The 26,118-nt window shown below is 43.1% G+C and overlaps 1 protein-coding gene across 1 annotated transcript; it reads left to right on the forward strand.

The window, feature by feature from the left end:
* Nucleotides 1–12,979: 12,979 nt before the first annotated feature.
* On the forward strand, nt 12,980–25,981 carry LOC308157798 (ATPase MORC2-like; the record flags this gene model as incomplete). Its single annotated transcript, XM_080531400.1, has 24 exons — nt 12,980–13,047; nt 15,686–15,739; nt 15,867–15,901; nt 16,012–16,080; nt 16,285–16,375; nt 16,484–16,592; nt 17,562–17,721; nt 17,834–17,945; nt 18,158–18,283; nt 18,384–18,463; nt 18,565–18,647; nt 18,802–18,887; nt 19,243–19,383; nt 19,513–19,667; nt 19,837–19,965; nt 20,043–20,148; nt 20,404–20,536; nt 20,730–20,816; nt 20,908–21,177; nt 23,144–23,389; nt 24,773–24,942; nt 25,035–25,128; nt 25,570–25,758; nt 25,913–25,981. The coding sequence occupies 24 exons, from the start codon at nt 12,980–12,982 to the stop codon at nt 25,979–25,981; spliced, it is 2,862 nt and encodes a 953-aa protein (XP_080387526.1).
* Between the last annotated feature and the right edge of the window lie 137 nt (nt 25,982–26,118).

The raw sequence follows: 26,118 nt of genomic DNA on the forward strand, positions 1-26,118 counted from the left end.
ATCATAACAATAGCACTACTAGTAATTTTGGCACTAGCACTTGTATTATGAAAAGCATTTTATTTTTCACTTTGACTAGAGCAGCATCTGAACTAGAACACTAAAGTGAACCAGCCGTGGTAGCCACATAGCCCTTTCACTGCCATGGTAGCCACATAGCCCTTTCACTGCCATGATAGCCACATAGCCCTTTCACTGCCATGGTAGCCACATAGCCCTTTCACTGCCATGGTAGCCACATAGCCCTTTCACTGCCATGGTAGCCACATAGCCCTTTCACTGCCATGGTAGCCACATAGCCCTTTCACTGCCATGATAGCCACATAGCCCTTTCACTGCCATGGTAGCCACATAGCCCTTTCACTGCCATGGTAGCCACATAGCCCTTTCACTGCCATGGTAGCCACATAGCCCTTTCACTGCCATGGTAGCCACATAGCCCTTTCACTGCCATGGTAGCCACATAGCCCTTTCACTGCCATGGTAGCCACATAGCCCTTTCACTGCCATGGTAGCCACATAGCCCTTTCACTGCCATGGTAGCCACATAGCCCTTTCACTGCCATGGTAGCCACATAGCCCTTTCACTGCCATGGTAGCCACATAGCCCTTTCACTGCCATGGTAGCCACATAGCCCTTTCACTGCCATGGTAGCCACATAGCCCTTTCACTGCCATGGTAGCCACATAGCCCTTTCACTGCCATGGTAGCCACATAGCCCTTTCACTGCCATGGTAGCCACATAGCCCTTTCACTGTTTCTCAGGAGCCTTTGATCTAGGTCAGAGGAGGAGGGCCACTACACCACACTACCCTCCCATGTATGGTGAGAACGGCTTGTTGCATGCAAGCAAAGACAGCCTGTTTGATTGTTTCTGAATAAATCTATCTATCATGTCAAGTACCACATACCTCATGTAGGATTTAAGATGGGTGTCTTATACTAGCATTTACACTCACGGAACACTTTGTTAGGAGCACTATACTAATACTGGGTAGGGGCTGGGCTCCCTTTGCTCTCAAAATAACCTAAATTCTTCATGGCATTGATTCCACAAGATTTTGGAAACATTCCTCTGAGATTCTGGTCCATGATGTCATGATTGCATCACGCAGTTCCTGCTGATTTTTCAGGCGCACTTCCAAGCTGTGAATCTCCCGTTGTACCACATCCCAAAGGTGTTCTATTGGATTCAGATCCAGTGACGGGTCAGGCCACTGAAGAACACTGAACTCATTGTCATGTTCATGAAAGCAATTTGAGATTACTTTTGCTTTGTGACATTATCATTATCATGATCATTGCATTATCATTCTGTGGACAACACTTTATAATAACTTTCATATATAAATAATGAACTCACTATTATCAAATGATTATTCCAAAATCTTAAACATTCAATTATGAGTAACTACTATATATTCATAAACAGTTACAAATTATTAATATTTTAATAAACATTTTTTTAATAAACACACACACACACTCACACAAACAAACAAACACACACACACACACACACACACACACACACACACAGACACACACAGACACACACACACACACACACACACACAGACACACACACACACAGACACACACACACACACACACACACACACACAAACACACACACACACACACACACACACACACACACACACACACACACAAACAAACACACTTGACTATGACTCTCAGTATCCCCCCCCCCTCCACCTTGGGGTACTATGGCTATGACAATGACAATACTTTGATGGCTGCACATGATTAATGTGATCACTCCTTTGCACTACTGATGTTTATATTACTACCTTTGCACATTCCGGTACTGTATATTGCACGTCTCCTGATGTAGCTTCTTTTTATACTTCTGCACATTAGATACTGTACATAAACTACCTCACTGTACTAGCTACCTAACTGTACATAGCTCATAACTGTATATAGCCCATAACTGTGTATACCTCTAAACTAAACTGATGTTTACAATACTACCTCTGCACATACTGTATAATATTGCATAGTTAACTATCACTACCATTCTTGTTCTATTTATGTCATGCTCTCATATCACTATTTGTACTTTTGGTTGGATGCTAAACTGCATTTCGTTGTATAGTACTTGTACTCTGCGATGACAATAAAGTTGACTAATCTAATCTAATGTCACACTTCCTTTTCTGACAGTAGATTGATGATGTGGATCTAATAATGCTAGTAGAGGGCCATAGCCTACAGCAGCACTGAGAGAGAGAGAGAGAGAGAGAGAGAGAGAGAGAGAGAGAGAGAGAGAGAAAGAGAAAGAGAGAGAGAGAGAGAGAGAGAGAAAGAGAAAGAGAATCATTAACATGGAGCCTGTGTGTGTGTGGATTTCCTATGTGTTTGTATCACAGATACTCTGTGGTTTGGGATGAGTCCAGGTGTGTATTTATAGTGGAGCGCTACGTGCCCTGCCCCCCCCCCCCCCCAGCACTAGTACGTGCCATCTAGCCCTCTCTCACTTGCTCTTGCTGGCATGAGCAAAGTCAGGACTATGTGTACCCTACCCCATGACACCCCACCTGACACACACACTTTACCACGTCTCTTTGATGTCAGTCATTCCTCTCCTCTCCCTCCGTCTCCCTCCCTTCTACTAAATATCCGCTTTACCGCCTGTAATGTTTGTAATATCACATAAAGATGTGTTTCATGTACAGGTATATTATAAATATACTGTATGTGGTGCCATCAGTACAACATACCACATCACCTCACTGAGAAGGAGGACATTAACCTTTCTGACCTGGAGCCATACAGTACACTTCTATAGTACCTGTGGACATGAATGAGTTAATTGAATGTATCTATCTACAGTGAAAGAGTAATATGATACTGCACTCACCACTGCAGGCAGTCTGTTGTCCAGTAATCTTACTGGTCCCTCTAGTGGCAAACTCTCACAAGGGCATCATGTGACTGAAGAAAATGTATACAAATAAAACAAAAATATTTTTTGACAAAATTAATACCAGAGTTGTAACAACTAGTCCTCCGGCCAGACCATTTTTCATTACCATCTGGGTGGGCAAATTCTAGATGTGATTTTTGTTATCAACCCGAGTCGATCAGACCTTCTTAGGCCGAGCTATGTTCACGTTTCCGCACCTACCACACAATACCTCCGGAAAACTGCAAAAACAATTAGGCATTCCATGGAGTAGGGAGTAGGTGCGGAACAGTGACCATAGCTCGACCTAAGAAGGTCTTGATCTCTACGTGTTCAGAAAACTCAAGTGCATAATAAGTCCTCTGGGCTCATGTCTCTACCACCCCCACAGCCCGACCTACGAGCGAATCATGCGAAGGGGAGCAAGATATGACATAGAACTTTTGTTTGGCAAAACTCACTCGAACAAAAGCAGTCTGTAAGCTGCCAAACCAAAAGGTCTATCAAATCAAAACATAATCTAGGGATGTATCAAAAAAAATCACGTGGTAATGAATTGTTCAATTTTGGGGTTTGGCCCAAGGACTAAACAGTGCAAGTGCTTGATCCCTCATTCTACAGCCTATGATGCCATCTAGAGGCAGAGGGAATAGCATCTTATTACAACCAATCAGAGGGCTGGATATCACAGCCAATTAGAGGGCTGGATATAAGAGCCAATCAGAGGGCTGGATATTAGAGCAAATCAGAGAGTGCATATCACAGCCAATTAGAGGGCTGGATATAAGAGCCAATCTGAGGGCTGGATATTACAGACAATCAGGGGTCTGGATATTACAGTGAATCAGGGTTTGGATATTACAGCCTAACATACCAGGTATATACACTGCACCGTCCTCAAGTTCAAAGGACACTAGACTATTTTATGACTATTTATGGGGAAAAAAATATTATTTGCATTATTTGCCTGTGTTTTAAATGTGTCCTTAGTTATTATCAGGGGATACCAGCTCTTTTCCCTTTTTTATTTTACCCTTGGCCCTCTTGTTTTTAGTCTTTTTCCAAGCACCAGGGGAGCCCCCCCTACTAAATTTCGTTGTATGGTACCTGTACTGTATTAAGGGGGGAGGAATGTGATATCCTGGTTAGACTACCTGTAGTACCACCCCACGCCAGTAGGGGACCACCAGATGCATTGGGCTGAGTTACCTGTTGAATAGCTGGGGTCCCAGATTAAGCTAGCAAGTGACCAGAGTACCACGTTGTTACTTACCGTTCTACAATAAATGGTTAACTTGAATCCTGGATGGCATTCCCATTATTCACAAGTTAGGTTACCACAATTATTATACAAAAATAATTTAACGTTCGAAAAGTTTAAATATCCTAACCGCCGTCATAATTCCGTTAGCTTCTCGGTGGTCTTGTGGTTACGTCCGAGAACAATAGCGGTTCTGGCCTATTCTAAGGTCGCAGGTACGAGACGGCACTATGAACTCGAGTGCGACCTGTATGTCAGAACCTTGATCTGGACCTGTATGTGTCCGACCCTTGATAACAATAAAGCCAGATCAACCACACTTTTTGATATTTATTGACCGTGAACTGTCTTCTTAAAGCTACTTTATTGTGTGTTATCCATAGCCAATTTCAAGGCGTCAGCCATGTCATCTCAAGGTCCCCGGTTCGAATTCGGCCGCGGACATGTATTACTGCCTGTCATCCCTGCTCTCTCTCACCCATCTTTCCTGTCAATATCTACTGCCTCTATTCGTAACGTCACCTGGTGGTAAGTGAAAGTACCATATGATATGCGTTATCATTAACGTAAACTGTAACAGCAGGGTATTATTGTTGGTATATTGAATTGTATCTAGAACTAGCTAGCTAACTTCACTAACGTTAGCTGCGTTAATATTCCCTGTATAGTTATTCTCTGTCAGAATAGTAGTGTGATGATGGATCAATGAATGCGGGGGAAGGGGAGAGAGAACTTAGAACATGTGCGTGTGTGTCTGTGTGCAGTAGAAAACAAACAGAATATGATGTTTATATTTCCTTGTTTCAGACGATGAGACAACTGAGAACTCCTGGCCAGCCTTGTGGACTGAAAGTCAGGCTAAGGAATTTAAAACAAGGCATCCTTGGTTCCAGTGGAGGGACAGAACATTTGGTAATATCAGCACACATGAAAAGGCAAAGCTGATATAAACAATTGAAATTCATAAAGTCAATGACTATGCAAATGAGAGTTAATTCAGGGTCATCTTTAATGTGCATTAATTTAAGACATTTACCATTCAATTACTATATTGTAATGTTAGTTATCAATAGTTGTCAGATAATTAGCTATTGAAAGAGTGTAATGTTTTCCTCCTTTCATCTGCTTTTCAAGCATTTGCTAGCCATGGTGTGAAGATTGTAAACAGTTTATTAAATACTTTAGATTTAATTTAATTAAAATGTTGGCCCTGTTCAGCAGATGTTATTGCTAATATAGATACAAAACGTGTATGATGATGCTAATTAGTCGTGGTTTTGTTTACTTCCAGGTTGTGCTATTTGCAGGTCCATAAAATCAACTGCCATCCTCACAGAAAAAAGAGTGTCCATATCTGAGGAGTGGGTGTCCTTTAAGATCCAGTCTTTAAACACAGACAGATCAACGGCTCTGACCTCTTTGAGGAACAAGATTCGACGACATGAGACGTCCAGGGCACACGCAATAGCCCAGGAGCTCACTGAAAAGGGTGGACAGGATTTGCTTGGAAATTTGGTGAGAGCTGTGTCAGAGACTGTGTTGGCTGAGACATATGACATATGTTGTGGAACATATAGCAAAAGAGATGCAGAAAAAAATTGTTCACAGTCTTGTGTCATCTTCAAGCAAGTTGTCTGTTCTCATCGACGAGGCTACATCTCTCAGCCACAAATCTGCCATGATTGTCAGCCTGAAAGCCTCAGTAGATGGAGCTACTCCTGAATTTTTGTTCCTGGAGCTGGTTGAGCTGGAGAGCCAAAGGGCAGAGGGCATAGAAGAAGCTCTACTGAGCTGTTTGGACATTGCAGGCTTCAGTGAAGAGTGGCTTCAAAAGAACTGGGTCTCATTTATTTCTGATGGAGCAAGTGTCATGTTAGGCAAGAAGTCTGGTGTGGCAACCAGGCTGACTGCAAGGTACCCTAACCTCTTCACATGGCACTGCATGAACCACCGTTTGGAACTGGCTGTATCTGATGCTGTGGATGAGGTTCAGGCAATCAACCACTTCAAAGCGTTCATGGAGAAGATCCACAATCTCTACAGTCAGTCTAATAAAAATTCACGGGAGCTTCTGGAAGCAGCACAAGAAGTGGGCTCACAAGTCCTGAAAATTGGCAGAGTTTTAAGTACACGATGGGTGGCCAGCAGCTTCCGTTCTGTACAGGCTGTGTGGAGGTCGTATGAAGCACTCAACAGGCACTTTGAAAATGCTGCAGAAGACCAAACAAGAAACAGCAAAGAGAGACAAACTTACAGAGGCCTGGCACGTCATATGCAAAGCAAGGAATTCCTGTGTGACCTTGGACTCATGTATGATGCACTGTCTGAACTTGCAACCCTATCTCAGCAACTCCAGGCCCATTCAACCACACTCTTGAGAGCAAACCAGCTTCTGAAGCGCACCATCAGAGTGCTGGCAACATTCAAAGACACCCCAGGAGAGAAAACAGAGGAGGCACTGACAGCACTGGGTTTGGGACATTTGGGATCAGTTCCCCTGGAGTCAAATGCAAAGCTCACACCAATCAATGCAAAGCAGTTCCTCCAAAGTCTGATCAACAACATGGAGAAGCGCCTCTCATTTGAAGGTGAAATGCTTCTTGATCTCAATGTTCTGGATACAGGAAACTGGCCATCAACACCTGGCATACGGCATGGTGAGACACAGGTAAAGCGACTGTGCAGGCGGTTCAATCTTTGTGAAGCGCAAGCAGTTAATGGTATGAGAGATTTCCTTGAGCACCCAGACAGTGAGCCTGAAAGCCTAAAGCCACTCACACTTCTACCCCAGGGCCATCCAGGCCCTGAACAAAGCAAAGACCTAGGTTCTGGGCCCTGGACAGTCTGGACGGATTGATGGCAGCTGCTGGATTGAAAAATCAGGTGTAGTGCTGAGGCACAAATGTGTACATTTCAAGCCTGCAAACTGCGACACTTTAAATGAATGTGCAATAACACTATGTGCAATATGACAACCCTAGGGTACATAAGGTTGCAGAGAAATAGGAAATGCTAGAATAGGTATAGCATAGCATAGAGTACAGCACAGTGTTTTATCTGTACAGTATAGTATAGTGGATAGTGTACATAGCCTTTATTTATGTAAACCAGCTCCTTTCCCCTCTTTTTTTTTTCTTTCCTAGCACCAGGGGAGCCACCCCTCCCAAATTTCGTTGTTTGGTACCTGTACTATAGCAATGACAATAAGGACCATTCATTCATACGATGCATGCAGACCATCCCTTGCAGCACTGCCGAATGTGAAAGGGGCTTCAGTCTCATGAACAATATATGCACGGACAAGAGATCTACACTGTTGTTGTCCAATGGCAGTCATTTGATGATGATCAGCATCAATGGGCCCCCTGTAAGACTTTTTGAGCCAAGGAAGTACATCACAACATGGTTGAGAAGCCATCGTTCTGCCACACAAGCAAGGAGGCAATGCAAACCTCAGATGGCCGAGTACAAGCATATTTGGAAAGCTTTGTAGACTACCAGGCTGTTTGTTTTTTTCTTATTTGAAGCATTTGACTTGTAGCAGTTCTTGTGGCAGTTCTTGTAACAGTTCTTTCTTTCTTGCATTTAAGCTGAGAGTACATAGTGATGGTGATTAACACTAAACAGTAGAAAATCAGTCCACCCCCCTGCTGTAAATGCCATTGGTTGTTAAAGTCTTGTTTTGTTTATAATAAATTGAAATGTTTGTAAACACATAACCAGTCGTTCAGAATGCTCTCATATACAGTATGTGTAGATGCATACTGTATGCATAAGTGAGTATGGTGGTGCTTATGGCGTGTCGCTACGGGACGGGTGTCGCTCCAGGACACGTCGCTCTGGGACGGGTGAGCATGAAGCTGGGAGGGAAAAATCACAGTATAGTATACCTGTCAACATTGGGATTTGAAAATAAGGGATATTTCCTCCCCGCGCGCCCCCGGGGCCCGGGCCATCCTCTCCCCCCCACCGTCCACAAACCATACCCCTTACATTTAGACAAGGGTACACACAGTCAATCCTAAAATCACCACTAGGCAACCACTTGCTTAATACCTGGTTCAAAGTGAAATACTTTGAACATCCCTGTCTGCATTATATACACATGAAAACACAAAAGGGCATATCAATTAAACACATTTATTCATTATTTATGTACACATCACTTATACATTTACATATGAGAGAAGGAGAGAGGGTGAGTACAGCTGTACGTTGAGTACATATTTACATATGAGAGAAGGAGAGAGGGTGAGTACAGCTGTACATTGAGTACATATTTACATATGAGAGAAGGAGAGAGGGTGAGTACAGCTGTACATTGAGTACAGCGTCTTTGAGCCCCGTAAAAGCGCTATATACATTTAATTTATTATTATTATTATTATTATTATTACAGATGGTAAGATGATTAGATTGTGAGCATGTCATTTCAGAAAACCTAAGAAATATAATGGATATAAACAGTAGCAACAGAGTGCAAATGCAACAGAGTAAAATTAAGCTTCGGTTCCTCAGCACAAGACATAGGGCATACTACGGTAATCACCATGACATAGGGCATACTAATCACCAATGTAGGCCATACATTACTCACCATGGAGGTCTCTTCCATGCTCAAGGGACTTGTTGTACACATAGGTTGCAGATTTAGCATTCCTCAACACCTTCTGAGAAGGAGTGTATTTGTGGGCTGGACCAGTGTGGTTAATTTTCCACCTGAAAAGCAATATTAAATGCAGCTAAAGGCTTGAGGGCAGCACTCAGGAACATGAAGTACGTTTTCACAATTGGATCACGGAGATGGCTTGCGAGATCCCGAACTTTGGTATTCCTCTCCACCTCCTCGTGACTGTTGAAGTACGCCTATAGGGATATAGGGTGGCATATTTGATTAAAAAATACAATGGAAACATACCACAATAAATTGTGTAGTTATCTGCTGAGTGGAGTTTACTATTACAATCCTACCTGTAGAGCATCCCACTGGTTGAGGACTCGATTTACACAAGTCAGCAGGCTGAGCCATCTGGTACTGCAGTACCTCAGCAGCTTCAACTTGTCTGTGTCTGTAAACTCTACAAACTCTTTGTAGAGCTCACATCTCTTTGCACTGAAAACAAGATAATTTTGTAAGTGATCTTACATTGCTCATGGTGTAATTATGAGATTAGAGTTATAAGTATAGTTGTTTTACATTTACCTTTTGTCAAAGAGGGTATATATTCCCACCAAAATGTCCTCCACTGGAACTTTGGCTGCTTTGATGCCACAGCCAGTGGCAAGCTGGACAAGGTGGCAAATGCAGCCAAGGTCCTGGACGTTGGGTTGGCTTCCTTTTAGTCTAGTGATGACCGAATTGTGTCTGCCTTTCATTACACTTGCATTGTCTGAGTTGAAGGCAATGAGGTTCTCCCATGGAATGCCTCTTTTGCTATTGGAAACAGGAAAGCACATTTAAAAAACAAAACAAAAAAAAACTGCTATGTAAAATGCTCTAGCTGTTATAATTAAATGCAAACTAGGTCGACAGTGCCCTTCTCTCACCTCAATGCTTCAGACAACTTTGCATACAAGTTCTCAGCATTACCCACATTGCATATGGGCATTTCTAAGAACTTGGTTGCCACCTGAAGTGTAGCCTCATGTTTCTTGCAAGGATGACGAATTCTTTGTCTGTTTTTCTGTTGTTTGATTCGTCGCACAACAAAGAAAAAGGCTGGGATTTGCATATAGTTGACACCTCGTCGTCAAGCTCCACAGCTATGGCACCTGTTAAGCAAGGATCCAGTTATTATAAGGCTACAACATGGGAACATTAGCAAATATTCAATTAGATCGTCCTTTTTATTCATTCATTTCGGCCTACCTTTGATGAGCTGCGTGGCTTACGTTTTTCCTGCCGAGTACTTGCGAGCGATGGCTGAGTCCGGGAACATGTCAGCAACACTGCGGTTGAAGTCATCACAGAAGCTGAAGGGGACATTGTTTTTTGCACAAAGCATTGACATTTTTACCTCCGATTTCATTAATTGATCTGCCACAGAAGCCTTTTGTGTGATGAATGTAGTCATCGGTGAGGCATGTTTCTGGGCTTCTTTGGCGCGTTTATGTTTTCCTGATTTATCGTGCTGACTCACATCACACTTCCCTCCGTGTGCTATGCTAAAATCCGTGCGGCATATTTTGCACCAAGCATGATTATCTCCGAAGTTGCTCTTCGTTAAATTTACATGAGCCTCCTCCCATGTGTTTCTGTATTTGCACAGAAGTTTGAGCTTTTTTGCAGGTACTGTGACTCCATCCATCTTATTGTTCTCGTGCTATCGAATCTCCTTCTTCTTCTTCTTCTTCTTCTTCTTCTTCTTCTTCTTCTACTTGATCACAAACGTATGAGTTTGTGAGTTGAGTATGGTAATTCTCAAACCGAGATTATTATTATTATTATTATTATTATTATTTTTAAATAAATACGGGAGATTTACGGGAAAACATTTAAACGGGATCACAGTGGGATTGAAGTGTAAAATACGGGATAATCCCGGGAAAAACGGGAGGGTTGACAGGTATGCAGTAGACCCACTAGAAAAAACTAGACTACACCACTGGTCAACAGTGATAACTTTACTCAACAATTATAGTCCTGTGTTCTACAATGAATGGCTTCTTTGACATGTCTCAATATTCGACTAAATATATTATTATATATATATCGATATTAGACTAAAGGCACGTGTTTAGTGCAAACAAGCAGAACGGTCACATGGCATTGTCGGACTTGTAGTTCATAACCTGACGGTGATCTCGCGCCATCTCACACAGATTACGTGAATGATCTCGCGAGAATACGGCTGCGTCGCAAGGTGTCGCAAAGTCCCTGACGCGCACTCCCAACCCCCGATCTGAAAAACTGCGGGAAGTGGATTCGACGGCGATTCGACTGCGAGTTACAGGACAAAGTCGGTGTTATCAGCAGGTAAGCATTGTAGTTTCAGTTTTGTCGGTCAACCGTTTTTAATTGTGATTAACGAGTTAACAGACCAGACGAACCGAGTTCAGACGAAAAGAGGCGGTGTGCTTGAACTGATACTTCAAGCTAGCACATAGGTCTACTAGCACGGAAGCTAGCATTATAGTCTAGCAGCAAGTCCTCAAAAAAGGCTTTAGTTTTCGAGATACCCCTACCCGAGGTAGAACAAATGACAACAATGATTTTTCTTATCTTTAGGGTCTCCCATTAATGACATTGATTGTTGTCAAATTTTATTTTTGGGGAAAATATGTTTTTTGGGTTGTTCTTTAGAACTACCCCAATCCCTGAAAAAGAGCCAAATTAGACCAGGCCGAATATGGGGAAGGTGACAAAAAAGCCCATAACTTGAGAATGATCACTCTTTTCCTATTCAGATTTGCTGAGGTATGAACCAGGTGGTTGTCCTACATCACCAAATAGTCAGACAACTATTTACCTAAATAAATACTGAATTATAGTCCTGTAAACCTAGCTTTAGTTTAGACGGAAATTTTACTTTTTGGTGACAGGAACATAGGACTCCATCACTTTTCTCTCATTTATCAGAAAAACAGAAATCCCTGAAAAATATATCATTACTGAATTGTCTAGGGTGCTATTGAACACTAACCAGTAGTTGTATGGAAATATCTCATACAGTTCTATTGCAAATGAGATTTCTTTAGACATAGGCCTACCTCTTCTCTGATACAGTCAAATTCCGAATGGGGGATAAGTGGCATAATAGCCTATAAGTTAAGAATGCTCACTCTGATGGTCATCATATTTGGAGAGGGAAATACCAGGTGGCTGAACTACATCACCAAATAGTCAGAATAAGAGTAACCCAATAAAATAAAGTGTATTAGTTCTAAATTGCAAGCCTCTAAAACATAGGTGTAAATAGTACAGGTTTTTATAAGTCTATTAACAGCTAACACTGTATGTGTTACAAAGCACTTGACTTTTGGACCATTGGGACTGACTATAGCGTCATATACCATCAACGGGGGGAAATGCAACATGAAATATGTCAAAATGCAGCACTGTCATGCACAGATCAGCCTTATAACATGTAATGTTATATATATATATATATATATATATATATATATATATATATATATATATATATAATGTTAGACAGGGAGCGCAGATGTATTTTTATGAACGATATGAGGCTGGGAGGGAAAAATCACAGTATACCCACTAGAAAAAACTAGACTACACCAGTGCTGCCAACGTTGACAGAACATAGTATGACAGAACGGTCTCTTCTTCTACTTCCTCATCCATACTTAAGTCATAAAACGACGTCAAGACTTTGGAATGATCCATAACCGTTTCAGCACTTGTGAACCTCCCACGTGAGAGTATTGTCTTTTGGGAGTCTTGCTTTGAAAGTGAAGTGGTTCACCTGGCGCGTGGTGCTGTGGCTGAGGACGTTTGAGAGTAGACCTAAGCAGTCTTAAGAAAAAGCCTATATATAATGCCCAATGTAGACACGGCTGCAGCGAGTAGGCTATGTCAACCATTAGGGGTTAATCAATGATTGAGTTGTTTCCTCTCTATGTATTATGCTCTGCATGATCGCACCTTATTTCAGGTCATTGGTTTTTCCCCCCATCCAGATACGTTTATTTTTTGTTCATTTTTAAACCAGTGTACTGTTGTGTTTGTGTAGGTTCTCATGAATAGATCCACTCCACTGGACTGAAAGGAAGTCAGAAAGAAGACCAGGAAGAGAATAAGTAGTAGTTTTAGTGAGTGGTAATGGCCTACTCTAACTACAGCAGCCTGAATAGGGCTCAGCTCACCTTTGAGTATCTACACACCAACTCGTAAGTACCATCTTGGGGAAAATACACCCAATACATACCACACATGCATCACACCCAGACCAATTCTCACGCCACCAATGTTCACTTTGCCCAACATGCCGACTTATGTTTTCAAGGTTTTCTAGGCCTATGGAATAACTGTTTACTAATGACTGCAGTCAGTTTTTATTTATTATTTTTTTATTTAACCTTTATTTAACCAGGCAAACATGTAAGAACAAATTCTTATTTACAAATGCAGCCTGACCAAAAAGCAATGGCTCTTTGGGGTGTGGTGGTACTGTATCCATTTTACCCTCAGTCTGTGACTTGCACTGCACATGATCCATAACAAGGTGACCTGCATGATTCCAAAGAAAAAACAGAGCTCTGAACATGTTACATGAACCATTTGTATGCTGGTGGATTTTGAGATGAAGCCACTCACTAGTGGTCTCCTAAGCCCAGGGCTTCACTGTCTTATCAGTGTAATCCAGAATCGTAGGGGCTCCAACACAGTTTAAAAGCTAAGTTAGAATAGACACTATGGATGACTATATGAAACCTGCTTTCTGGGCACCACTGAGTCTGAAGACAATGGAAGGATGGGGGGGGGGGGGGGGTTGGGGTCAGGAGGAATGACGTTGACTGCTACGGAACAATGATTGAGTACATAAAACTGAGCAACACCTGTTTAAAACCCCTGTGAACCGCTGGGATGTTATATAATTGGGTGCTGATGTTCCAAGGTCACTGCTATGTGACAGCCAGACATGAGATTCTCTTTCTATAGCTGCTGTGGCTTACAAAACAAGATTAGGATTCAGATTCACCATAGAGGCCAGGTAGAGCCTGGACATTAACACCATCAAACAATACTGCAAGGATCAACTTTATCTTATGCCACCTGGTGCATGTAAGGCCCCTATTCAATGTGCATCAGCGTACAGAAGCGTACAGTGTACAGAAGCGAGCGTGGCGCAGAGGACCAAACCGCAGACCATGTTATCCTGGATTGCCCGGTGTACCACCCACCCAACGGGATGCATGGTCTGTCGGTATTAGATGACGAGACGATGACGTGGCTTCTGGAGGGGTGTCCAGAAATATAGCCCGGGTGAGCCCCTCAACCAGGTCTCGGGGTGGTAAAAGGGTAGCCCCTCGGCCCCGAGCCTGGTGGAGTGGAGAGGAAAACAACTACCCATACGCCGAAGAAGAGGCGTACATCTCTTAATCATTTGGGTTAAGAGTGTAAACATAATGCAAGAGAATTCAAGAACATGGTCTAAGACTGGTATGGACCAAGGCAAATACCAGTGGCAGACCATCCCTCCTCATTGAAGTGTTTTTGTATTTCCTGTATCAAGAATGAGCTGACACTATCCATCCCCTACAATAATCAAAAGGAAAATACTAGAGTATGTTAAATGTAATGGGAGGAAGAGGTCTGACGGGCCAGATGAGACTTTTTGGGGAGGACAGGGGAACCCCGAGGAATGTCAATGAAGCCCCAGTATGCACAGGAGAGGAAACCCCTCGCAAAGTTGAAACAACTCCACGTTCGCAGGAGAGGGAAGCAGTGCTCCTGGGAATCAGTTGAGACTTGCTGCTGATATTCAAGGTGTCAATGCTGAGAGAGACAGCTAAATGTTTGTCTTCAAATCAGTCAGATGTTATGAGAGCATAATTAGAATTATGAGAATTATAATTATCAAACTGCACAAGAGAAAGTTGTTTTAATCACAAGCAGATGAATTAAACTCTGAGCTTTCTAGATACCTCGATTGAGAGAGCACACAGAGAACCCAAATGCTTCTTAATTGTGCTGGGAATCTCAGCCAGCCGCTGTGTAGCAGACGTGTATCAGCTAGACAGTGTTGGCTTCTCTGGTGCTTTGTCAACCCAAATACACTCGGCAACAAGTAGGCCTACTACTGCGAGCAGAAGATGGAGGGTCAATACCCACCGGTCTCTGCGGAGGAGGTCAAAGGGTGATGATTGCAGCAGTGTTGGCTTTACTATTGTGCTGGAACGTCACTCCCTGGAGACATGTAAGTCCAAATGAGGATGACTAAGTAGTAAATGAAGGAAGATGCTGTGTGATGACTTTCCACAGTAAATTACAATGTACACTGAAGCCTGTTGATGGATGGATGGCGTGATGTTACTACTTTATGAGGAAGACTCTGGAGTAAGAAAAGGTTGTAGGCTTAGCACATCTTAAAAATATATTGTCACCTTCTTAAAATAATGGCTTATGTCACTTTTGAGGAGAATGATGTTTTTGTCTAAATATCATATATTCTATATTTGGTTCAGTTTTTCTCAACTTGAAAATATGACGTACGCCATTATTTTAAGAAGGTGATGATATACAGGCTTAAGAAAAAGTGCAGATGTGATTTATCATATGAAGCCATTTTCCGCAACAATTTTTGCAACAGTCATTCAGGAGTGTTGATCTTCATTTTCTTACTACTGGACCCCTGGGTCCTACCCACTGATTTAGAGCCAACCATCACAGTACACAATCAGTCGCCCCCGCTATCCCTTACCACCACCCATAATCATTTCATACTACTTGCCCGCCTCTACCCAGACTTTCTTTGCCACTTAAATAAATGTTCAATTGAATTGACTGGTTGTTGTATGTTTCCAGGACAACCCACGAGTTTCTATTTGGAGCTCTGGCTGAGCTGGTGGACAACTCCAGGTACTAATAATGTCAATTGCTAAGGCCTTGAGTTTAATGACTCTTCTATTAACGATACACAACACTGTTCTCACTATGTATATGTGCTGTTAAATCACTTTCGACCTGTCGATCATCTATCCTACAGGGATGCAAATGCAACCCGGATCGACATTTACACAGGTACGCCATGCACACACATATATATACACACATACACACACACACTCTCCGACTCCAACACACATCTACCATCATGTTCTAACCTGTATTGCACCTCCCCTGGCTGACAGAGAAGAGACAAGACCTCCGTGGAGGCTACATGCTCAGTTTCCTGGACGATGGGACAGGAATGGATCCCAGTGAGTGCTACACTGATGTCACTCATATACAATGACTTACAATAACAGGGCTCTAACTAACAGAGACTGAGGTCCAAGTTATACTAGCATGTCTCATGGTAGGGTTAGTCTAACAAGTCAGTGCAGCATTGAACCATGCTAATCGCTGGCTCTTTCTCTACATCTCACTCACTCTCTCTCTCTCTCTCCATCCTTCACTCTCAGATGAAGCTACTAATGTGATTCAGTTTGGGAAGTCCAGTAAGCGAACTCCTGAGTCCACTCACATCGGCCAGTACGGCAACGGGCTAAAATCGTAAGAGACATGTGGAACTCCCAGATGAAGCTGACGGACAGACCCCACTGAATAGATGTGTTGTGTCTGTGGAGGTTATTGACTTACTGTGGTGTGTCTGTTCTTTAGGGGCTCCATGCGTATTGGGAAGGACTTCATCTTGTTCACTAAGAAGGAGAACACACTCACCTGCCTGTTCCTGTCTAGAACATTCCATGAAGAGGAGGGGCTGGATGAGGTCAGGGGTCAGCTGTAGTGGTTTAATCTGGCAATAAAGTGTAGGATGTCTTTTGTTGAATCCCAAATGGACTCCTAGCATCCAGGCACTTTATGTAGATCTGAAAGGACTGGAGAGGTGTATCCAATAGGGCCATGATTTCACTAGTTTCTGTTGTTTATACCTATTCCATTCAGTGTGTATGGCCTGTACAATAATGCTGGTTATCTTCCCTCACACCGGCAAAGAACCGTTTCGGTTTGCATTTGCAAACCAAGTCTGGAACCGGCCGCCGCGTTCAGACCGAAACTGAAAAGTTGGTTCGCAGCGGGAATCTGAAAATAGTGGTTCTCAAGCGGGAACCAAAACGTAGAACAGTCACGTCGTCAGTAGGTGTGTCATATTCTAGGCTGCAAAGACCAGCAAGAAGGAAGGAGACAAAATGGAATCTAATCTAAATCTAATCATTAGTGATCAAAACAATTATCAAAAGTTTCATCATTCTCTCTATCTTCCTCACATGCTCAGCAAACACACACACTCACACAAGCGAACGCAAATTTCGTAAGCCATTTCTATTCCAGTAATGGAGCAGCTGATTAGTAAGAGAACGCGTGTAGAAAGTGTCTTTTGTTTCGTTTCATAGAAAATAGTGTTTATTTCAGATACTGTAGTCAGTGGAAGATATTATCCTAATTTCCAGTGAAGTAGCCGCCATCTAGTTGTGACATTTTTGTTTATCCTGCCCCTTCATCACCCATCGTTGATGACGCGGATGGTTCTGGTTACACTGGTATGAACGCGGGCTGGTTCGCCAGACAGCATCAAGGTTCGGAGGTTCCCGAACACGAACGTGAACCGGAACAGTTCTTTGTCGGTGTGAAAGCCCTATGAGTGACTCCTCTGTCAGGCGATGAGGTTAGGACTCAGTAAGATGGAGATTGTCCTTTAAGCATTTGTGTAATATTCAGTTATTCCCTCCCCTGTCAGGTGATTGTGCCTCTCCCCACCTGGGAACTGAAGACCAGGCAGCCAGTCACAGCTGACCCTGAGAAGTATGCCATTGAGACAGAGCTCATTTACAAGTACTCTCCTTTTAAAACTGAACAACAGCTGATGGAGCAGTTCAACAAGATAGAAGGTAGCAGTGGTAAGTGTGTGTGTGTGTGTGTGTGTGTGTGTGTGTGTGTGTGTGTGTGTGTGTGTTTTGCCGGGAGGGGGGGGCAGCTGTGTGTTTTAACAGCAGTCATTTGTGTGTGTAGGTACTCTGGTGATCATCTATAATCTGAAGCTGATGGATACTAGAGAACCAGAGTTGGATGTAGAGACAGACTACCAGGATATTCTGATGGCTGGGACTCCAGCAGAGGGAGTGTGAGTATTAGTGTGTGTGTGTGTGTGTGTGTGTGTGTGTTTTCATGCGTGTATGATAGCATGAGGGGGGGGGGGGGGGGACATAAACATGAGGGGGGGAAATATATATTTTGGATAAACATTTGTACTGTAAATGTGCATGACTAACCTGTACTTAAGGTAGTGATCAAGACGATGTGTGTGTAGTGATAGCATCACTTCCATCCCCACAGTAAGCCAGAGCGGCGATCATTCCGAGCATACGCAGCTGTTCTGTACATTGACCCACGCATGAGGATCTTCATTCAAGGACACAAAGTCAGCACCAAGACAATGTCCTGCTGCCTTTATAAACCTAGGTAACACACACACACTTCACAAAGAGGTCTTCGTGCACCTCATAGAAATCCAGGTGCACTCTATACAGTCTATACAACAACTGTGTCTGTGTGTCATCAGGGTGTATAAGTACACGTCAACTCGCTTCAAAACCCGTGCTGAGCAGGAAGTGAAGAAGGCTGACCACCTTGCTAAGATCGGTGAGTCTCCATTCGAAATAACTATTTTAACTCTCAGAACCCTTTTCTACACACTTAAACCACCTGTGCTGTTTGGCTGAATGCGTGTATGTGTCTTTCAGCTGACGAGAAGGCTCGCGAGGCGGAGAGTAAGAGTTTAGCTCTGGAGGCCAAACATGGCGATGACCTGTCCAGATATGCACGGGTAAGAACACACACACACACACACACACACACACACACACATACAAAACGAACCATCACATTGTTGCATGGAAGTTATTGTTCTTTTTTAATTCTATAAACATGGCAATATCTTGCAACCCACTTGCAATATCATGCCCGGTCCTCTTCCCCAGGCCATGCTGAGGAAAGCCCAGGAGTTGGCCTTGATGCTTCGTGGAGATGCCGAGATGAAGAGGAAGATCCAGGAGACCAAACAGAAGTCAGTCGAGACGATCATTTACATTTACATTTTTGGCATTTAGCAGACACCTTATTCCAAAGGGACTTATGACTAAGCAAGTGAATCATAAATTCACCTGTCGTAGCAGGAAGAGTAATCTAGCTCAGTCGTCATTGGCAGTCGTGAAGACAATAAAAACAATTGTTTAAATGCAAGGGTTTATTAATTTACAGAAGTCAGTCTACCTTATAAATAAACAAATAAAATTAAGCTAGTTACAACTATAAAACGTACACATCCCTACTTCTCTCTCTCTCTTTCTCTCTCTCTCTCTCTCTCTCTCTCTCTCTCTCCACCCCTCTTCCCAACGCTTCTCTTTCTCTACCCCCCTCAGAGCATTAAAGGAGCCTAAGGAGCTGAGTTTTATGTTTGGGGTGAACATCGGGCAGAGGGACCTGGATGGGATGTTTGTGTATAACTGCTCTCGCCTCATCAAACTGTACGAAAAAACAGGGTCTCAACTGGAGGGAGGAATGTGAGTCACACACACACACACACACACACACACACGTATGTAACTGAAGAGGAAGTATGCTAACTGTGGACTCTTAATGCTTAACTCTACTATCAACTATAAATGCGTATTTCTCTGTATGTATGTCAGGGCGTGTGGAGGTGTGGTGGGGGTTGTGGATGTTCCCTACCTGGTTCTGGAGCCCACTCACAACAAGCAGGACTTTGCAGATGCTAAAGAGTACCGACATCTTCTGAAAGCCATGGGAGAACACTTAGCCCAGTACTGGAAGGATAGCAACATCGGTGAGACTCACGCAACAGCAGAGTTACACTGACACAACCCCTTAACCACTATAGAATGGTTCAAATTGTTTCTGTGTTTTGTTGTGTGTGTGTGTGTGTGTTTATGTGTATGTGTGTGTGTGTGTGTGTGTGTGTGTGTGTGTGTGTGTGTGTGTGTGTGTGTGTGTAGCTCAGAAGGGCATTGTTAAGTTTTGGGATGAGTTTGGGTACCTGTCTGCCAGCTGGTCCTCGACCCCCTCCTCAGAGCAGAGGTACAAGAGACGCCGTGCCATGGAGATACCACTCACTATACAGTGTGGTAAGTTGCACTCACGCACACAGTAACTTTCAGCACATATACAAAGACACTGATCTCCTTCTCTCCATCCCCTACAGATAAGTGTTTAAAGTGGAGGACTCTGCCATTCCAAATGGATGCAGTGGATAAACGATATCCAGACAACTGGGTGTGTCTGATGAACCCTGACAGCACCCAGGATAGGTACACAGAGAGACACCCACTATTACATATAGTCACCTTCTTAAAATAATGGCTTAAGTCACTTTTGAGGAAAATTATGTTTTTGCCTAAATATCATATATTCTAGATTTGGTTCAGTTTATTCAGACTTTTGCAACACTTTAGAAATATGATGTAAGCCATTATTTTAAGAAGGTGACAATATGTGTATGCGCTACTGATATGATGGAACTATTGGCATCATTGTGTGTGTGTGTGTGCGTTCTGGTGTTTTAGGTGTGATGCGGCTGAGCAAAAGCAGAATGTACCGTATGGAGTTCTAAAGAAGGACAAGCAGACAACTGAGGACGAACAAAAAGAGCTCACAGATAAGATCAAACAACAGCAGGAGAAACTACAGGCACTTCAGGTAGACACACAGTTACATAAACATGCACACTCCTTTTTCAGAGGGGAACTTTCTCATGTTTGTTGATTAAATAGACTTGAGCCCAAACTGTTTTTGATGAATGGCGTAAATCTGCACCCCCTAATTGGTGTGTGTGTCTGTGTCTGTGTGTGTCTGTGTGTGTCTGTGTGTCCGTCCGTCCTCGTGTCCTCAGAAAACTAGTACTATCAGGTCTTCAGCAGATGTGCGGAAGTTACCTTTGGATGTCAGCTTGAGACCTAACACAGAGAACTCTTCTCAGGTACCTCACACTGGTACATACTCTCTCTCTTGCTTTCTAAATATAATATAATATATACATATATCAATCTCCTGTTCTCTGGGTCTCCTAGGCAACCAGGTCGTCAGAGCGTGTGACACGCCCCCGCTCTCCCCCCTTACCCGCCGTCCTCAAAAACCCCCCAAGCTTCCCTCCATCCTTCAGCCGCAAACCCACTAATGCCCGGACTGCTGCTGCAGCTCCCTCTCCACCCCCTGCTCCCAAAGCTGACCTATCTAAAGCCAGAGCTGCAACAAAGCTCCCACCCCCAGCTGCAAAACCCACCCCCAAAGCACCTGCCAAGACCCCTGCCAAGCCCCCTCCACCCAGCCGCAGCTCACGGGTAAGTGTGTGGTGGAATTCATCAGCTTGCTGGGTCAGGGTTTGTTTTTGTGACTATTTGGTTTATACTTCAACCAAAAGTGTTGGCTAGGTGAACAGTAAGATCCATGAAATTGAAAAATTCACAAAACACATACTGTATATATATATATATATATATTAGGGGTTCGGATCGCCCTCCACGGTTCGGAACGCATGTGTACCGCGGATCAATTGCAAAAAGTAATAATATTACTTAATATTAGTTAATATCTCTTGTAAATCACAATGTAGAGTTGCCATGAAAAGATAGACGCGACAGTTGCGGGCTTTGTTTTACTCTAAAGCGCAATGATAGGTTGATAATGCGAAAGAAAAAGAATCCGTTGTTTGCTCACTACACGTGAAGCTGGGAATCCACAACAACAAGGCTGCGTTCGTAAATCCGCTCTGAAATCTGATCAGCGTTCAAGGAACGCCTCTTGTCCAATCAAATTACTTGGTCGCTTTATGACGTCGGATCCAGTGTGCGCTCCGGCGCTCTCAAAGCGAATTTACGAACGCGGCCCAGGTGTATCATGGCGAGTGCTAGTTACGTTGTTCGGCGGAGAAGAACTCGAAATGCCTCCCTTGTCATTTAAATCCCATGTACTGGAGCACTTTGGCTTCTCTGTCAACTATGACGGGAGGCACGAAAAAGGTAGCTCGACAACTTCTGATAATGTAGGCATTTTTTTCATACCATGTTCAAAATAAGGGTTCACTTTATTATTTAGTTAAAAGTGGCATAAAACATGTTTATTCATCTGCTTTAAAGAGCCCAGTGACTCACTGCTGCAACCAGGCGCCTCCTCCCTCTCTCCTATCATTTAAATTGAGTGTATTTCAGTATAATTATGTAATGTTTGAGTGTAGAATATGTTATATATATATTATATATATGTATATATATGTATGTATATATATATTACCAGTTTTGACATCTTGAATGTTGTTGGTTTTTGTCACATAGTAAAAGGGGTGTTTTTACAGAATTCAAGGAAAAAGCAGTTTTTATAAAAACAAAAATGTTTTGTGTTGATCGGAAAAATGATCCGATCCGTGACTCAAAAACCGTGACCCGATCCGATCCGTGAGTTAGGTGATCCGTTACACCCCTAATATATATACTGTATGTAGATAGTTAAATGTCCACCCATAGGTTGTGAGAGTGATAGCAGATGCCATGGATAAGTCATGGTCAACTGTAGTTGGTGCTTGTTTATAAAGGGCTGGTATGATTTGCTGGCTGAAATGCGGACGAGCGGGAACTACGTAACAAGACTTGATTTTCACTTTCAACATGTGTTTAAAACCTGTGTTCTGACAACAGAGTATTGTCTGCTGCTATAAAAACACCTATGGCCTTTGTTGTGGCCTGGTCTAAATAGGTAGCGTAAATGCCACAGCTGGTTTCCACTTCACTCAGTTTTTTCTTGTACCTGTGATGTTCACATTCGGGTGATGCCGACTCAAATGAGTGAACAAGTTCGACGTACAGCCAGATACATACCCGATCACAGTTGAACAATGCCGGCATATAGCTTTGGTCCGATCCACCTGTCTTTGTCCATCGTCATTGTAGGTAACCGAGAAACCGTAGTTTTCCCAAAAAGGAGATTTAAGGGAAGCTAGAGGAACTTCAAGCTCTAGTTTATCTGTGTTCGCCATAACGACTGCTAAATTACTAACGATCTCTCTGTGGCGTGTGTGCACATGCGTACTGGCTGAGATTACCTTTCTGTGCGTGATTAATATATATTTTAAAAATAAAATAGTGCTACAGAACCAACATTAGTTCTGTCCGTTTAATTTGCGTTTATTTGGGAAAATGTTAAAAATTGACTGACCATCAGGAACAAATAATCGGTTATTCTGTCCCATCCCCAGAAAGCAGTTATGGTAGTAAGGTCTCTCTGTATGTATGGTATGGTATGGTCTCTCTGCAGACTCCAGCCAAATCCTCTCCTGCCAAACCAACCACACCTGCTAGCAGCCAACGCAAGAGAGTGATAGAGCAGGAAGAGAGTGAGGAAGAAGAGGAGGAAGAGGAGGAGGAGGAAGAAGAGGAAGAAGAAGAAGATAGTGAGGAAGAGGAACCACAGCTCAAGAAATCCAAGATAGCATCGGCAGTTGGGAATCGTGGTAAAGCTGTTGAGAAGGCATCTCCAGCCAAACGGGGCAAGGTGACAGAGGTATGTATGCACGCACATACATACACACACACTAAACTACTTCTCAGACTTCCAAGTGTGTTGAGAGCATACATCTTTCTCTGTTAAGACCCTGGTCAAGTCAACTGTCCAGCAGATTCAGTCTCAGTTTTGTGTTGTTTCACAGTGTCAATTCATCACATTTTCAGTTCAGTTATAGTGATGGCAAGAAGAACCTTACTTAGCACGTATAGACAGACAGATAGACAGACCAAAAGATGGAAAGACCTATCGTTAAGGAGGAAGTAAATGAATGAGGGCACATGAAAAGGAAAAAGGATGGAGTAGTGTTAGAAGAAGAGAGAGAAGAAAAAGAAGGCTGCCTTGGCTGAGAAGAAGTGGAGGTCCTTCAAAGACAACCAAGAAAGGAGATATAAAAGCATGTCAGTCCATGACAAACGTGTCAGAAGTGAGCAGGCCTCTATTAAAGCAGAGTGACATGGAGGGTAGTCTCTATTATGAATGTGGACTCCACTATGTATGCTAGCTAAGTGTTTCCTCCAGGATTTTTCACATTAGTGGCGGAGCGGTTGTCTTTCGCGCGCACGATTTTTTTTCCGCGTGCACGCGCATGAAACGCGCACTGGCGCTCAAAACAAAGACGTAGTTTCACCAAAAACTAGAGGGTGGCAACAATTATAATTTCTTAAATAGAGGTTAAGTCATTAAAGCCGAGCAGGTGATTTTATATAGAAGGTGATCAAATACCAATATATCCTACAGCTGCAGCGGAACATGCGGAACGCGCATTACACACACACACACACACAGAAAGATCAATACGAAGTAGGCCTACATGAGAGTAAAGCCAAGGTACACACACACATACACACACACACACACAGACACACCTTACAGCCTCCATGACCAAACCCCCCACCCTTCAGCTGAGGACCAAGGTACTCACTACTGTCTGTAACCCTCACCTTCAGCCAAGACCAAGGGCTCTTCTCCTTCTCAACTAACTCAACTACTAAGTAGAATGGGTCCTGTCTTCTACTAACTCTGCTATATATGGAATGGGTTCTCTCCAGCTCTCCTTATTGACTTGAAATGACAAGTCGGTGATGGGTCCTGTCCTTCTCCCCTAACTCTACTCTAAATGGAATGGGTCCTGCCCTACTCCTATCTACTCTTTATGGAATTGTCTCAACTCTAAATGGAATGGGTCCTCTCCTTCTCACTTTGGATTTTGGTGTCTCTTTTCTATTTCCATCCCTGTGTTTTCTACACAGACATGGTCAGGACCAGCTCCTGACAAGACACGCTGAGTGACTGTCCAGTGGATAGGTTCTGGTATAATTCTGGGTTGTGAGCGTTTTTAAATGTACTGTGTTTTCATGTATTGTGTTGTGCATCTTTCAGGTGTCTGATAGTGATGAGGGGGAGGACCCAGCAAAGGATCTGATGAATGCTCAGAAAGGTGAGAGATGCCAGGTGGATGGTGAAAAGGTGAGAGATGCCCCCATGGAACCTGACACCACCCAACCAGGAACCAGTCGAGAGGTGACCGACAGCCTGGTCACCATGATGAGGTAAGCTAACAATGTCATCACTGGTATTGCTGTATTGTTTGGATATGATGTAACTGCTGCTGTATGATGGTGTGTGCGTGGTGTGTCTCCAGGACACTGCTTCGTTATTTCTTTCCCCCTGATTTCCGGATCCCAAAAGATGACATCAACAGTATGACAGCAGAGGAGCTGGTGGCCTTCCCCATGGTAAGACTGACCGCTGATTTGTACACACAACCCTTACCGTGATCCTCAGTTATAGAGATCTAATCTGGTCTCTCCGGGCTTTGATCTGCAAGGTTCTTAAAGCAGACAAAATCTGACAAATCATGGTGTCATGGAGGTGAGGTTCCAAATGGAAAAAGGGTTGAAAAAATCCCTCGGATGTTTTCATAATTCGACTAGGTCAGTTTTAAGTTTCATTTGGTTTCTTCAAATTTCTTCACACAATCATTGCCCATCGCTCGCGAGGTAGATGACAGCAAGCATACTGAAGAAGTGGAAGTTAGAGGGAACGCATGTGGAGAAGCTAAACAAAGCTGATTTGGCAAAGTGAATGCAAACAGAAGAGATGGATTATCACGAATGGAAGAGATGCATGCGTGCAATAATGTATCTGTATCTAATCCTGTCTGTGTGTCCCTGTAGAAGGAGTATTTTCAACAGTACGAGTTGGGTCTTCAGTCATTGTGTAACTCGTACCAGAGCAGAGCTGATGCCAGGGCCAAAGCTGTGGAGGAGAAGAGCAGCAGTGCTGAGACTAAGTTGAGGGAGGCCGATGAGAAACTGCAGAAACTACGAACCAACATTGTAGCTCTGCTACAGAAAGTACAGGAGGTAGTTATACACACACTGTCTCTCAGACTTACTTACATACACACACACACACACACACACACACACACACACACACACACACATATACACACACACACACACACACATATACAGTCATACGCTGAACACTAATGTCTCTCCTTCCCTCCTGTAGGACATTGACATAAACACAGATGATGAACTGGACGCTTACATAGAATACTTGCTCACCAAGGGAGATTAGAAAAGAGAAGAGGAGAGAAGAATGAAGAATGTGACTGTTCACTGTGTTCATTTTGGTCTGAAAGTTATTGTCTGGATTTCAACTAACTGGCTTTTCTGTTTTGAGTTATTTAAAATTATTTGTTCATAGTATCAAAG

This window comes from Nansenia antarctica (genome assembly GCF_963989245.1).
Source record: "Nansenia antarctica genome assembly, chromosome: 5".
In the NCBI taxonomy this organism is placed as follows: Eukaryota; Metazoa; Chordata; class Actinopteri; order Argentiniformes; family Microstomatidae; genus Nansenia; species Nansenia antarctica.